This window comes from Myotis myotis, unplaced genomic scaffold (assembly GCF_014108235.1).
Source record: "Myotis myotis isolate mMyoMyo1 unplaced genomic scaffold, mMyoMyo1.p scaffold_m19_p_1, whole genome shotgun sequence".
NCBI classification, from domain to species: domain Eukaryota; kingdom Metazoa; phylum Chordata; class Mammalia; order Chiroptera; family Vespertilionidae; genus Myotis; species Myotis myotis.
In genome coordinates this window covers 194903818-194920046 of record NW_023416313.1, presented here as the reverse complement: position 1 = coordinate 194920046, position 16229 = coordinate 194903818, and the positions used below count along the sequence as shown (strand labels likewise).

Here is a 16229-nt window from a genome sequence, read left to right as displayed (position 1 = left end):
CTACTCAGTTCTTTGTGAGCATTTTGGTCTCTGACTTTTATGTTTTATCTTTATAGTTACACTAGAGTCCCGGTGCACAAATTCGTGCACAGGTGGGGTCCTTTGGCCTGGCCAGCTATCGGGCTGATTGGGGCTGATGGGGGCCAGCTGGCCAGGGAGAGACTGTGGGAGGGCTTCAGGGCATGTCCGGCCTGTCTCGCCCAGTCCCGATTGGCTGGACCCCAGCAGCAAGCTAACCTACTGGTGGTCAGTGTCTGCCCACTGGTGGTCAGTGCATGTCATAGTGACTGGTAGACTGTTCGGACACTTAGTATATTAGGCTTTTATATACACTGAGTGGCCAGATTATTATGACCACCTGACGTTTGCAGGCAAATTAGCTATAATTTCATGCTGAAGTTGCTAGAGAGCCAGACCATTATAAATAAGGAAGCAAGTTGTTTACCACAATAGTAGAAGTGATTTTTTTTCTGAAGATATGGGTAAACAATGTGATTTAACAGCCTTTGAATGTGGGATATATCTATATCTATATATCTATACATACACACACACACACACACACACACACACACACACTGAGTGGCCAGATTATTATGACCACCTGACATTTGTAGGAAAATTAGCTGTACACTGCATCGTATGGGATATGGAAGCCGAAGGCCTGTTCGAACACCTTTGCTGTCTGCAGTTACCAAGATAAAACGTCTCCAATTTGCACAGGAACACAAGGATTGGACAGTTGAGCATTGGAAAAGTCATGTGGTCCGGTGAATCACGTTTCCAGTTGCATCATGCAGATGGCAGAGTGAGAATTTGGCGGAAACAGCATGAAAGCATGCACCCCACATTCATGAGTACAACCCTTCAAGCTGGTGGGGGCAGTGTTATGGTTTGGGGCATGTTTTCCTGGCATGATTTGGGCCCTTTAATTCATGTGGAACAACATCTGAATAGCACAACATACCTAAGTATCATTGCTGACCAAGTTCATCCTATCATGTTGATGGTGTATCCCCGTGGAGATGGCTTCTTCCAACAAGACAATGCACCATGCCACGGTGCTCATATAGTGCAGGAGTGGTTTCAAGAACATGAGGGAGACTTTATCTTGCTTAGGTGGCCCCCACAATCACCAGATCTCAATCCAATTGAGCATTTGTGGGATGAAGTTAAAAGAGCCATCAGGCAGCTGGTTCCACAACCATCAAATCTCACAGAACTGGACAGTGCTATTCATCAGGCATGGTGTCAGATTCCTCGCATCACCTTTCAACATCTCGTGGAGTCAATGCCAAGAAGAATCGCCATAGTATTGAAGGCAAAAGGCGGCCCAATGAAGTACTGATGGGGTGGTCATAATAATCTGGCCACTTAGTGTATGTATGTGTGTGTGTGTGTGTGTGTGTATATATATATATATATATATATATATATATATATATATATATATATATATATATATATCCATATATATCCCATGTTCAAAGGCTGTTAAATTGCACTGTTTACCCATATCTTTAGAAAAAAATTACTTCCACTGTTGTGGTAAACAACCTGCTTCCCTATTTATAATGGTCTGGCCCTCTAGCAACTTCAGCATGAAATTATAGCTAATTTGCCTACAAACGTCAGGTGGTCATAATAATCTGGTCACTCAGTGTGTGTGTGTGTGTGTGTGTGTGTGTGTGTGTGTGTGTGTGTATGTATAGACCAGAGGCCTGATGCACAAAATCTGTGCAGGGGGGGTGGTGTCCTTCAGCCCAGCCTGCACCTTCTCAACCTGGCACCTCCTTGGGGAAACCGGCAGTCGGACATCCCTCTCACAATCTGAGACTGCTGGCTCCTAACTGCTCGCCTGCCTGATTGCCCCTAACTGCTCCCCTGTCGGCCTGATCTCCCACAACTGCCCTCCCATGCTGCGACCCACCTCCTCCGCTCGAGGCAGCGGAGATGCCGGGACAGGCCTCCTCCACATTGCGCAGAGCCGCGGGACCCTCAGGTCTCACTGCACAGAGCAGCCGTGGGGCCCCACCTCTGCTGTGCGTGTGGCCACCTTGGGGCGGCTATCTTGTGATGACATTGCGTGTGAGGGCGCAAGGACCACCTAGGCTTTTATTATATAGGATGTTAGTAATCAGAAAACCTATTAGGGCCTCTCTGTGCATGTGTGTGCGCACATGCGGATGTTTGAGGGAACGTGGTATATTGGGTAGAGACCTTGCTATTTCATTAGTATGTGTATAGGTGTTTCCTCTCAAGGTTGTCAGTTTCTCTAAAAACGGACCTCCTAATCTCCTGCCTCATCTAGAATTGGGAGCTTAGTCAGGGAAGGGGGCTGGCAAAGATCTCACTCTTCAGCATGCAGAGTTTCATTCAACCCCATTATTTTCAGTGAAGGCTTCACTTGCTCTGTGCAATATCCCCAGTGCTAGAGACTTGCTCATTTATTTATTGTCTCCAGACTTCAATTATAAATCTTCAGTGCACTGTGTGGGGCAGGGATCTGGGAGGTCTTGTTACTCCTGCAAACTTTCAACCATCTTCCTGTTTTTAGCTCCTTACACCTTTGCCATCAGATATATCTGGTGCCCTCAGTTCTAAAACCTGTTAAGGGTTCTCTGGTGTGAATTGGCAGAATGGAAAAACACTTAGCAGAGTGGAGAAAGAGGAAACCCAAGATAGTTACGCCTTGCCATCCACTTTCCATCTTTGAAAAATGTACAAACTTGTCTAATCTGCTCTCTAGTCCTCTGTGCCCTGTATTTCCTTCAGTTTTTATTTCTTAACTCTCATGTCAGGGAGGGTTCAAGAAGATAGAGGTTCAGTCCCCATTTTTAACTAGAAGAAACCCTTACTCCCTTTTTCATTTGCCCTTCTCATTTCACTGTTGGTTTATTATGAGCTTCAAAGGAGGTTCTTTGGTTAAACCACTACTCAATTCATCCCTGTTTGTTAGCTTCTGCATGTTGACAAGTCTGTCTTTGCTCTGTAACCATCTTGGGAACTCTCCAGCTTCTTTTTTGACAACCAGTTGCCTGTTATGTTGTAGGGGGCACAGTTCCCCCAGGCATACAAATGCTGGATTATATTTTCATTGCTTTTTTTGTGGGGGGGGGAGTTTTTATAGTTTATATGTGACTAAGCACACACATATTATTTTGTTTGGGAAATCAGCTTATCCTACTCCCCTTTCTTCGCCTGTGCACTATTATACTATTTCCTTTGTCTCATACATAATAAAGTCATCAAGAGTGTGTTCTGTGGACTAGCAAGAAAGTAATTTATATATCTTTCTTTCTTAAAGAACACTAGAGGCCCGATGCACAAAATTCATGCATGGGTAGCGTCCCTAGGCCTGGCTGGTGATCAGGGCTGATCAGGGCCTTGGCAGCTGGGCCTTCTTTCCCTGGTGCCAGCTGCTGGCTGGGGCCTTCCTTCGTTTGGTGCCGCCCCCTGGTGGTCATAGCGAGTAGTCGAATCCTGGTCTCCCAAGGAGACAATTTGCATATTAGTCTTCTATATATATAGATGATATATATTGTGCTTGTGGCTTTGTAAGTGATTCAAGTTAGGCGCCTGGTAATGCATTTTCTTTAAGGGCCTAATGAAAACATTAGTTCAATAATTTTTGCTTAATTATTTTATTTTTTATTAAACTCTTAAGATTAACAATACATGAGCATAGTTGATTCAAGTTTTGCTAAGTTTACCTTCTCAAACCTTTTATGTTGGTTGCAAATTATTCATTAAGCCTTTTTACAACACTGAAACATAGAAACCAAAGGAAAAAATAGATCTTAAAAGGTTAATAATTTCATTAACAAGGAATAGGATAGGTAGGTTAGAGACCTTATGTCATTTTGTGTATGTAGTAGATAAGAGATACTGAACCATGGGGCATTTCTTTGCCTATAGGGACACATGTCTTTCTTTTTTTAGATTGTTTTCTGTGGAACCGTATGATTGACTTGCTTAAAGCTTTTTCTGTGGGCTCCAAGTTTGTGTGTGTGTGTGTGTGTGTGTGTGTGTGTGTGTGTGTGTGTGTCCAGCAATGAGGACAATCGCTAGCATTGATTGATTGATTGATTGATTGATTTCATGGTCAGGTGAGCACAGATATGGCAGGTATTTTAACAGCATCTTCTTTTCAGATAGGCTGCTGGTGAAGGTATGTGGTATTGAATCTGCCATGAACACTTCCACTATCTCTAGCTCCTAATTTCTTCATAGATCATTCTGGATATTACTTCCTCTAAAAGCCTTCCCTGATCACTCCACTTCTCCCAAATAGAGTAGATATGTCTGCTATGTATTTATATAGCATCCTGAACGCCTATCTTGCAGTTTATTTACCACCATCCCTTATTAGAGTAGGCTTCTGAAAGCAATTGTGTCTGCATACATATTTATTCAAAATACTCAGTTTTTGAATGAATGAATGAATGGATGAATGACATTGTGTAGCCAAAAATTGCATCTGTCTCATTGCCCACTTTTGAAGACTGTCCTTCAGTTTGTGCTTCCTGCCATTAATTGAAGGGCCAGGTTTTTGGTCTAGAACTCTGCCTTTTAGTCAAAGAAAAGCACCAAACAAAAGTAGGTAATTTATTTGATTGAATACCACTCACTGAGTATAATATTCTGCTGTCAGTCTTAGCCTCATGTCTTAATCACCTGAAATCATGCTTTTGTATGTTGGTAGATTTTTGGTAATTAGGGGTAGTTTGCTTTCATTTATATGCTGTCTGTATGTTCTTGCAATGTTTTGCTGTAAAGTCAACATTAGAACTATGAGTTCTGCTTTATTGCTATGATAATGAATGTATGAAAAACTCATTAAAATTTAAACCAGTCTCTAAGTTTGTTCTTCAGCCAGAGAAACCTGCCTACTGTCATTTAGAAAAAAAATAACAGCTTTATTGAGATATAATTCATATACCATAAAATTCACCCTTTTACATTTTGTAATTCATTGTTTTTTAGTATAGTCACAGAGTTGTGTAACCATCATTACTATATAATTTATCGTCCTCCAAAGATATACCATACTCGTTAGTCCCTCCTCATTTTGCTTTATAACTCTATTTATTTGCTTATTCTCTGTATTTCATATAAGGGGGATATTTATACATTTCATACAATTTATTTATTTATTTATTTATTTTAAATATATTTTTTATTGATTAAGATATTACATATGTGTCCTTGTCCCCACGTTACCCTCTACCCCCCCCACCCCCCGCTCATGCCCTCACCCCCCCGTTGTCCATGTCCATTGATTAGGCCTATATGCTTGCATATAAGTCCTTTGGTTGATCTTTCCCCCTTACCCCCACCCTCCCCTACCTTCCCTCCAAGGCCCGACAGTCCAATCAATGCCTCTCCGTCTCTGGATCAGTCCTTGTTCATCAGCTTATGTTGTTCATTATATTCCACAAATGAGTGAGATCATGTGGTATTTATCCGCTCTCCAGTTCCATCCATGCTGTGGCAAATGGTAAGAGTTCCTTTTTCTTCTTCCTCTTCTTAAAGAATACCTTTCAGCATTTCATATAATGCTGGTTTGGTGGTGATGAACTCCTTTAGCTTTTTCTTATCCGTGAAGCTCTTTATCTGACCTTCTATTCTGAATGATAGCTTTGCTGGATAAAGTAATCTTGGTTGCAGGTTCTTGCTATTCATCACTTTGAATATTTCTTGCCAGTCTCTTCTGGCCTGCATGGTTTCTGTTGAGAAATCAGCTGACAGTCGTATGGGTACTCCCTTGTAGGTAACTGACTGTCTTTCTCTTGCTGCTTTTAAGATTCTCTCTTTATCTTTTGCTCTTGGCATTTTAATTATGATGTGTCTTGGTGTGGTCCTCCTTGGATTCCTTTTGTTTGGGGTTCTCTGCGCTTCCTGGACTTGTAAGTCCATTTCTTTCACCAGGTAGGGGAAGTTTTCTGTCATTATTTCTTCAAAAAGGTTTTCAATATCTTGCCCTCTCTCTCCTTCTGGTACCCCTATAATTCTGATGTTGGTACGCTTGAAGTTGTCCCAGAGGTTCCTTACACTATCTTCATATTTTTGGAATCTCTTTTCTTTTTTCTTTTTTGGTTGGGTATTTTTTGTTTCTTTGTATTTCAAATCTTTGACTTGATTCTTGGGATCCTCTTGTCTACTGCTGGATCTCTGTAAATTATTCTTTATTTCAGTCAGTGTATGCTTAATTTCTAGTTGGTCCTTTTTCATGTCCTCCAGGGTCTCACTATACTTATTGAGGGACTCACTAAATTTATCGGCGGTTTCCATAAAATTCTTGAAAAACCTTATAAACGTGGCCTTGAACTCTATATCCAATCATTTGCTTTCCTCCATTTCTGCCATTTGTGACCTGTTTCTTTGTCTCCGCATTTTGGCAGCTTCCCTGTGTTGATAGAGTGGCCCTGTGCGCCAGGTGTCCTGTAGGGCCCAGTAGCTCAGCCTCCCCAGTTACCTGGGGTGGACACTCTTGGTGCACTCTTGGTGCCTTGGTTGTTGTAGAATCACTGGGAGGAATTGATCTCCAGGCCAATTGGCTGTGAGAATCAGCTGTGTCTAAAGTGGGAGAACTTCTGTGCTGAAGACACCCTTCTGGGGCAAGACTTGCTTCAGTGGGGCTTTGGTGCTCACTGAGTCTGCTCCCTGAGTGTGTCCCTTATGGATCTGAGGAGTTGCAGTCTGGATGGTCCCCCTCTGACCACTGGGTACAGTGGCTCCTGGATCTAAGGAGGTGCTAATTCAGCCTCTGCCTGAGACCACACAGCAGGAGCCACGAAGAGGCTCAGCTGTGAAGCAATGCAAGCCGCTGCGGGGCCTTGGGCCTTCTCTTGGAAGTTCCGGGTCTGCCTGGCTCGGCTGCAGTTAGGTACGTTCACATGCAAAAGCCTCTGCCGCAGCCTGGGTGGGGCGGGGTCTCAGGGAATCAAAGGGCGGAGAAAGCAGCTATAGCCGATTCTCCGCCTGGAGTCGCGCGTCTCAGTGTCCCGGTAACGGCTGCAAGCACCTCTGAGGGAAAGCCGCCCTCAAGTTCGCCCGCTGCCGGACAGACCAGCTTCTCCCCGTATGAGTCCTGGGTCCCCAGAGACTTCCCGGAACCGGAGTTCAGAGCCGTCGGGAGCTTGTGATTCCAAAAAGACAGCCGCGTCCTCAGGCGCTGCCCCCTTTCCTCGCGCGCGGGAGCCGCCGTACCTCTGCACTTCACCTCCGCAGCGCCTCTGGCTCTCAGCGTGCTTTTCTTTCCTTCTAGTTGTAGAATTTACACTCAGCCAGCCTTCCTGTTGTTCTGGATGATGTTTGCTCAGTCCTTTGCGGTAATTTTCAATTGTTGTGTGAGGCGACAATTTCCCGGTGTTTACCTATGCCGCCATCTTAGTTTTCTCCTGGACTCCATCTCTTCTCATACAATTTATTAATTTCATAAAATATGTGGCTTTTTTTGACTGGCTTCTTTCACTTTGTATGATGTTTGAAAGGTTTATTCGTGTAGTAACATATATCAGTACTTCATTCCTTTTTATGGCCAAATAATATTTTCATTGTAGCATATTTTGCTTATCCATGCATCAGATGATTGCCATTTGGATTCTTCCTACTTTTTGGCTATTATGGATAATAGTGCTGTGAACATTCATGTACATGTTTTTGTGTTGACATATGTTACTGACTTTACAAATGATTGGGAACTTCAATGTTATTCATGTATAACATACATAAAGAAATGTGAATGTTCACCTCAATGAATATTTACAATGATATTTATTTGTTTATCCATGTAACAAGAACCAAGATCTTGAAAGAAACACTATCTGCATCATTAGGGACTTGTTGATGTTTGCTTCGGTTTAGGTTGCTTCATTTACTTGTATGCTCTGGTAGAGCTGAAGGCTTATCTTAACTGTATGTCTGGAACATAAGCTCAGTGGGTACCTGATGTCACAGTAGTGAAGTTGTTGAGATAATGGACTCTAGGGCCTTGGCTGCTTGAGTTCAAATCCTAGCCCAGCATTTATTAGCTTTGAGACCATGGGCAAGTTTACTTAACATCACTCTTCCCAAATTCCTCCTCTGTAAAATGGGGATAAAACTACCTCGGAGGCAGTAATGTAAGTAGGTTGCTTAGAAAATTGCCCGATGATCATACTAAGTACTGTATATGTGTTACATATTATTATTGTTATGGTTATTGTTATTGTGTGTCTTTTCACTAGAATATAAGCCCCCTCCCTTGTCTGACTTATTTATCACTGTATTCTGAAAGGCTAGCACTGTGCCTGGCACATAATAGGTACTCAATAAATTTTTGAGGAAGGAAGGAAAGGATTTTAAATAATGAGTGGCAGAATTCCTAAATTCTTTCCTGAAACCGCTTTTGACAGCACCCTCTTTCGTTTACAACAGCTTTTGGAGCTATTTGACAGCGAAGACCCCCGGGAACGGGACTACTTAAAAACAGTCTTACACAGAATTTATGGCAAGTTTCTTGGTCTTAGAGCATTTATCCGAAAACAGATTAACAATATTTTTCTAAGGTAAGTGGAGGGAGGGGGGAGAAGGAGAAGCAAAGTTGGTGGTTTTATAGAAGTATTAAGTAAACCTCAAATATTTGAATGTAGTGTACTGACTTTATTTCTCTCTCTCTCTTTCTCCCTCTTGCTCTTTCTCTTTCTTAAAGGTTTGTTTATGAAACAGAACACTTCAATGGTGTAGCTGAACTTCTGGAAATATTAGGAAGGTAAGCACATTTTTAGCCAATTGCTAATCTCAGGTGAATATCGTTCTGTGAATTAGGTTCAGGTGGCGCAGGGAAATGCTGACCTAGATCTATTGCTGTATGTACATCTGATACTCTCATTTGTGCTTTAGCATGCTTCCCAACTGACTCTCCAAAATGCGGTTTCCTGTTCCTCTTGTTCCACATTTAGGCATTGCCAATTCTGCTGGGACGACTGAAAGAGCTAGCATTTATTTCCCATTACGCAGACAGTACATCTGATTGCAGTCAGACCAGTTACCACAAAACATCTTATTCTTGTTAGTTTCTAGACTACCTGCCCTTTGCCAGATCTTTTGAAAGCAAGTTTATAATAAATCGGGAAGATTGCCATGTTCCAGGGACCCATGGACCCAGGTGTAGTTCTTGAGCAGCTGTTTCCTGGTGCAGTGGAACGAATTGGAAAGAGACAGCTGTTGTGTAGCTTTCTACACACAAGGGAGACTAATGTAACTGGACAATGTGATTACTTAGTCTCTCCTCCTAATATGAGGAGAAAAAGAAGGTGGAGTCACATGGTTTTCTCTGTAACTTCCTGGGCTGGGCTCTAGGGTATTCTTGGTCTGAGCAGAGATATCAGGGACAGGAAGAAATGTTGTCTAGAAATGGAAAAGGTCATAAGTGAGCAAGGCAGGCAGTTATTTAGGGAAGGAAAAGAGGGAGGAAGAATAAAGAGTTGTTGATACAAAAGATTTGGGGACCATCCAACCAGGTTTCAGAGCACAGGAGCCTGTGCTGGGAGATCAGAAGCCAATTTTCTTCTCTTGAATTTCCTGCCTACTCAAATGTATTCTTTGAAGTAACTAAGAAATCTTGACTGCCCCTGGGATGGTTTTTGGGTTGCTCTGGACCAGTCATAAACTGATTAAGATTTAACCCAATCTCACAAGAACAGTTTGTCTTAGTTTAGCTTGTGGAGGTAGCATTGCTAATTCACGTCTCTTTCCTTCTTCCTAGTATTATCAATGGCTTTGCTTTACCTCTTAAGGCAGAACACAAACAGTTTCTGGTGAAAGTGTTGATCCCTTTACACACCGTCAGGAGCTTATCACTCTTCCATGCCCAGGTAGAATTTTGTACAACTACTTTTGGAAGCAAAGTAAAGTTTGCAAATCCAGTGTTTCTTTGATATTGATATGTGCTTATTTTGTTGTAACAAAGACATTTTTAAGTTTAAAATACCCGCCAAAGAAAATAAAAATGTGTGTGCGTGTGTTTTCAATGCATGGGAGACTCATGGGAATATTTTTCAAGTGAAAGGAGTATTTATTTAGTCATCTCATTTTTCAGAGAATTTAGATGACTTGCCCAGTTCACAAAATTATATATTGAACATGTTGTGTATAGTAATATATGTGTGTGGGCTTTTCAGATTTAGATCTTTAGACATGCGTAATCATTTTTTAAAGTTTTTGAACATTTTGTCTCAGCCTTATTTTGCAATAGTCTGTTAAGTTGCCTTTTGCTCCTTCTTCTAGTTCACTCACCATATCTTTTTAACTTTCTACACACAAATAAATACTCACACTAAACAAATCAATATTTTCACATATTTTTTATTTTTAGCCTCCATTACTTTAAAAAGTGTACCCTGGTCTATTCCCACTCTAATTCCCATGCTAACATTGTCTTGCATGGTAAGCATGTCACTAGGGGGGAGAGAAATGATCTAGTGGCATTTTAATTTTAGTATTTCAAACCTGTGACTCCCCAGTCCCTCCAGTGGGAATGTTTTGAGTTTGCATAAAAATGTAACACATTTTTCTGAGCAGTGTTCCTCTTTAAATGTGAAGTTCTGTGTTTCGAGGAAAATTAGTCCATATGCTTCTAATTTAGAACACCCTCGAAAAGTTGTTTCCCAAGAGTGGGTTTCTTGTCCAAGAATCCTTACCAGCCTTTTCATAAATCTTGCCTCTAGTTTTTGAAGCAGGGTATCACATTGTGTGATCATCTAATAAAAGAATTCTTGCTTAGATGAGTTAGTATCAGATGTAAAACTCATATTTCTCCAGGGTCCAACTGGCAGGTAGAGCCTTCTGTGTCTTCCTGAAACTGCTTTAGTTTGCATGTGCCATTTCAGGCAGCCAGCAAGGTTTTTAGAAAGAGCCTACATCTCATAGAATGCTCTTCTGGAACCACAGTAAAACGCAGTACTGTTGAGGTTAGCACAGACAGAAAGAAAGCCCATGAGATGTAGTTCAAACTATATGTAGATGAGATGCTTTCACAATATATTGAATGTGATATTTCACCTCTGCTTTTCATTAGCTAGCTACTTCATGTCCCAATATTCTTTTTCTTTTGTTAATGTTAGGCTTTAAAAAATATTGATCCTAGAGAGGGAGAGGGAGAGGGAGAGGATGAGAGAGAGGGAGAGAGAGAGAGAAAGAAACATCCGTGTGAGAGAGATACATCAATCACTTGCTTCATCCCCGCAACCTAGTTATATACCTTGACTGGGAATCAAACTGACAACCTTACTGTGTACTGGACAATGCTCCAACCAACTGAGCCACCCCAGCCAGGGCTATCCCAGCCTTCTGTTTTTAAAAAAATTCTCCTGGAGCCTTATTAGTGCTACTCTTTGATTTGAAAAGTAGCTTTTTATATATTTTTTATTTTGAAAATAAATTGGATGTGAAGTTACTAAAACCAGAATCTGGAAACATTTTAGGAAGTTTTAATAATACGTCTTTTGAAAACTTACTATATAGAGTTCCTAATTTTGTCCTTCATTTTTATTTCTCCAGCTGGCATATTGCATAGTACAATTTCTGGAGAAAGATCCTTCACTCACAGAACCAGTAAGTACTTTTTTCCATAATTTTGAATTATAGACCCCTTTTCATGGAGTGCATATGAAAAATTAAGTGTCATTTGTTTTTTTCCTTTCCATTTTAGGTTATTAGGGGGTTAATGAAATTTTGGCCCAAAACATGTAGTCAGAAAGAGGTAAGTGCTTAATGTCAGTGTGTTAATAGCGTACTAAATAATTGGCTGAGTGCCAGGCACAAGCTAATAAGCATGTATAAAATGAATTCTTTCACTTAACCGTCATTGTAGCTCTGTAAGGCAGGACTACCAATGTTCTCATTTTACTGGTTATGAAATTGATGCCTCGAGAAGTTAAGGAGCCTGGCCGAGTACACTAACTATAGGTGGTTAGGCCAGAACCTGCCTTCTCCTTCCTGATTCCTGAACCCTGGACTTTAATCACAGTACTGCGGAAGCCTGAGCCAGGTCCCAGATATGTGTCCAACTGTCTGGGCCTCTCCATGTCACCTTCCTAGTGACCACCTTCATAGTGTGGAGGTTTTGCTGTCACTGTGGATAGGTGCTAGAGCAGTGATGGTGAACCTATGACACGCGTGTCAGAGGTGACACGCGAACTCATTTTTTTGGTTGATTTTTCTTTGTTAAATGGCATCTAAATATATAAAATAAATATCAAAAATATAAGTCTTTGTTTTACTATGGTTGCAAATATCAAAAAATTTCTATATGTGACACAGCACCAGAGTTAAGTTAGGGTTTTTCAAAATGCTGACACGCCGAGCTCAAAATGTTCGCCATCACTGGTGCTAGAGCAAACTGCCCAAATACCCACTTTAAGACATAGTGTAGATGGAATCTTCCTATGCACAGTCATAAAATATGTTACAGACCTGTAGTTTAGCTGTTTACAAGTGGCCTGGACACCTCTGACCTACAATGATTTGTACTTTAAAAAAAAAAGCCATGCAAGGTTGTTGTGGGGGAGTGTCTCTTAACTTGGAAGTGAGCCTAGCTGGGTGCCAGATCTGCATCCACTTTCCTGAAAAAGTTAGAAACGATGTGAAAATGGCCCAGAAAAGATCAGCTGTTTGTTAGTTTTACACTTTGGAAAAATTTGGGGAGAATTTATGTGTTTGGTTTTTTTTTAAATTGAATTCAGAGAGGAAGGGAGAGGGAGAGAGAGATAGAAACATCAGTGATGAAAGAGAATCATTGATTGGTTGCCTCCTGCCCACCCCCTACTGGGAATTGAACCCGCAATCCGAGCATGTGCCCTTGACTGGAATGGAACCTGGGACCCTTCAGTGTGCTGACGCTCTATCCACTGAGCCAAACTGGCTAGGTCAGAATTTGTATCTTGACAAATGGCAAGAGTCTACAAATTTTGCTTTTAATGGAAACACCCTCCTTTTCAAATCAGTTTCAATTCTCCAAAACCCTATACAGCTTCAAAAAAATCATCTAATTTCTTACCACCTGTTAGGTAAAATTAAAAGTATGCATTGCTACTCAGATGTATCTTAAGATATGAAGAAGGCATTGTCATTTTTCATATTTTAATTGCATACTTAATTTTTCTAAGGTAATTATTTTTTATGCCTAGATAGGTAACTTGTTTTTGTTTCTCTGTCGGTTTTCCATTATATTTAAAACAACTGACTATACTATTGATTTGGCTCCATTTTGTGATCTAAAAGCAGTTTCTTGAGGCACATGGTGCTGAGGCCACGAGATTCACTGTGCTCAGTAGTGAACAATGATGTGCATGTGCGTATGTGTAAGTGGAGATTGGGTAGAAAGGCTTTAAAGGCTACCTGCTTGGGGGTGAACCTGCTCATTTGTATCTTTCCGATCCTATGTGTTCTGTTAACAGCATATCCTAGGGCAGGGGTGGGGATCGGGTCTGGCCCGTGGGCCATATGAGGCCTGTGAAATCATTTGGTCTGGCCCTGCAAAGACATTAGGGGTGAGTTAATTAAATGTTTGACCAAATAAAGCAGGCTAATTTTAAGTTGATGATTTTGTATGGCCTGAGAATGATGCTATAAATATCCAAATGGCCTTTGGCAGAAAAAAGGTTCCCCACCCCTGTCCTAGAGGAACACCTACCATAGGTCAGAGCTGGACATATTTGGGAAGTATCTGCATGTGCCATTGTGGACTTTTGTGCATGCATTCAGGACGGCCACTCCCCTGTTGTTTAAAACATGTGGGTGAGGGAAGAGATAGCTGGATTGATAGCAGTAGAGAGAGAGCACAGGACAGTCCTGTATTGCAGGATCCCTTTGTCTAAGAGCAGTTGTTCTGTGTAATAGATGTAACATGTATTTTTTCCAAAGTAAATAGAATTGTGTTTTCAAGGTCAAGGGAACTTGCTCTCAACAAGCACCCTCTGGTGAATTCTTTGTGAAATGAACATCTAGCATAATACCTGTGTTCATATGTTTGGTTTTATGTATAAATTTTTCTTAAAACAGTGCTCTCATTAATCCTCACCGTTCCTATGGATTTTTTAATGAAATGCCTGACATTTTGTGTTTTGTGTGTTACTTACAGGTTATGTTTCTTGGGGAGCTGGAAGAAATATTGGATGTGATTGAACCTTCACAATTTGTTAAAATTCAAGAACCTTTGTTTAAACAAATTGCCAAGTGTGTATCTAGCCCCCATTTTCAGGTTAGTACCAGGAGGGCATGAGGCAGAGTAGCCTATGCAGCATGTATTATTTTGGTAAAATTTTATTTGTATTGAATTAATATAATGGACACCAGCTACCTGTTGTTACTTATTTGCTATTTTCTCACATAATAACAATAATTTTAACAATAAGCACCTTTATCTTGAGCACTACACGCCAGTCACTGTGATGATGCTTTCTGCTTAGTAACTTTAATTCTTCTGACCACCCTGCAGGGAGGGCATTGTGATTTTTACAGACGTGAATGCTAAAGCTCAAAGTGGCAGAATAATTTGTCTAGAGTAAAGTAGCTGAATAAGAGGTAGACTGGTAGGCTTCCTATAGAGCAAGCATGTCAAACTCGTCGCCCATGGGCCGTTTGCCTCGTTAATTTGGCCCATGTTAGCCTTTGAATTTGACATGCTTGCTATAGAGTATAAGAGAGAATGCTAAATAAAGCTTAAGAAAAAAAGAACACTAATATTTTACTCTATACTAGCTGCTTTGTGTACATTATTTCTAAACTTCAAATTATCTTATGAGGCTCCCTTCCCTCCTCCATCCCCCATTTTCTAGATGAAAAAAAAATAAAAACGAGACTCAGAGAATGATTTGCTTAAGGTCCCAAGTTAATATGCAGTGAAATCAATAGGTATAGCTGCTTGTCTGAACGTTCCTGTGGCACCACTCTGCCTCCTTGTGGCCACTTGGGGAGAATACAGTGCAGGTGAACCTGGGCAATTTTCTCTATCGGGCCCTTGCTGCAGTGATGAGGAACCCACACAAGAGGGAAGAGGGTGATCTGGGGTGAATACACATTAGGCTTTATCCTTCGATATCTCACCAGAGGTCTGAATTACAGAGTAGAGAATTGACTCTTGATATACTGCCTGCTGATTTGAAGAGATTGTTCAGATTGTAGTTGGCTAACAGTGGACTTGAGGGACTTTCCCCTGCTCTGCATTATCCTGCACAGTTAGAGACACCGCTGTTGTCTAAAGACATCTCAGTGTGTCAAGTCAGTGATCTCGTGACAATCTTGTGATTGTATAACGCGCCCCCTCCCCCCCCCTCCGTGTCCCCTCCCTCCACACACACACACACTTAGAAACCATTATATGAACCATTACATTGGATGATGTAACACACATCTAGATAGGAGAAATTCAGGATACTATAGATGTTTTGCATATTACACATGGCTGCGGCTCAAACATCTGGATTGTTTACCTTATTTACTGTTTTCATGAGGATGTTTGGTGTAATTAGGGCAAGGAGCAGGAACCTTTTAAAAATATTTTTATTGATTTCAGAGAGGAAGGGAGAGGAAGAAAGATAGAAACATTAATGATGAGACAGAGAGTCATTGATTAATGCTTCCTGCATGCTCTCTACTAGGGATTGAGCCCACAACCCAGGCATTGTCCTGATTGGGAATCGAACTGTGACCTTCTGGTTCATAGGTTGATGTTCAACCACTGAGCCACAATGGCCAGGCAGGAGCCTTTTAATTTTTTTTAAGAATAGCTTATTGATTTTTAGAGAGAGAGGAAGGGAGAGGGAGAGAGAAAGTAAAACATCAATATGAGAGTGCAACATAGATTAGCTGCCTCCTACATGCCCCCACTGGGGATCAAGCCTACAATCCCTGGTATCTGCCCTTGACCAGGAATCGAACTGGCAACTTCCTGGTGCACAGGATGATACCCAACCAATTGAGCCACACCACACAGGCAAGGGCAAGGAGCTGGAATCTTTTAAAATGAGTATCATCAGGAAGGAGTAAGTGATTCTCAGAAGCTCAGAAAGGAGACAAAGTGTCTTAGTCAGCTGGGGCTGACTACTCTAACAAAATGCCACAGACTGGGTGGCTTATGAAAAACAGAAATTATCACTCACAGTTATATGGAGGCTGGAAGTCTGACATCAGGGTGCCAACATGGTTAGGTAAGGGCTCTTTCATGGGCCACAGGCTTCTTCTTG

At 41.3% G+C, this 16229-nt stretch overlaps 1 protein-coding gene across 12 annotated transcripts in view; it reads left to right on the top strand.

Annotated features, from left to right (window-relative positions):
- PPP2R5E (protein phosphatase 2 regulatory subunit B'epsilon) overlaps positions 1-16229 on the top strand; it is a 179306-nt gene that overhangs the window by 148426 nt on the left and 14651 nt on the right. For 6 of the 12 annotated variants that reach the window (XM_036309433.1, XM_036309423.1, XM_036309384.1 and 3 more), the window contains 6 exons: positions 8422-8552; positions 8696-8755; positions 9752-9860; positions 11545-11598; positions 11696-11746; positions 14126-14245. In XM_036309433.1, coding sequence (XP_036165326.1) covers positions 8422-8552; positions 8696-8755; positions 9752-9860; positions 11545-11598; positions 11696-11746; positions 14126-14245 — 525 coding nt within the window. Of the gene's footprint in view, positions 1-8421; positions 8553-8695; positions 8756-9751; positions 9866-11544; positions 11599-11695; positions 11747-14125; positions 14246-16229 lie in introns of those variants that run through there. The other 6 variants (XM_036309479.1, XM_036309465.1, XR_004967566.1 and 3 more) reach the window with 5 other exon arrangements.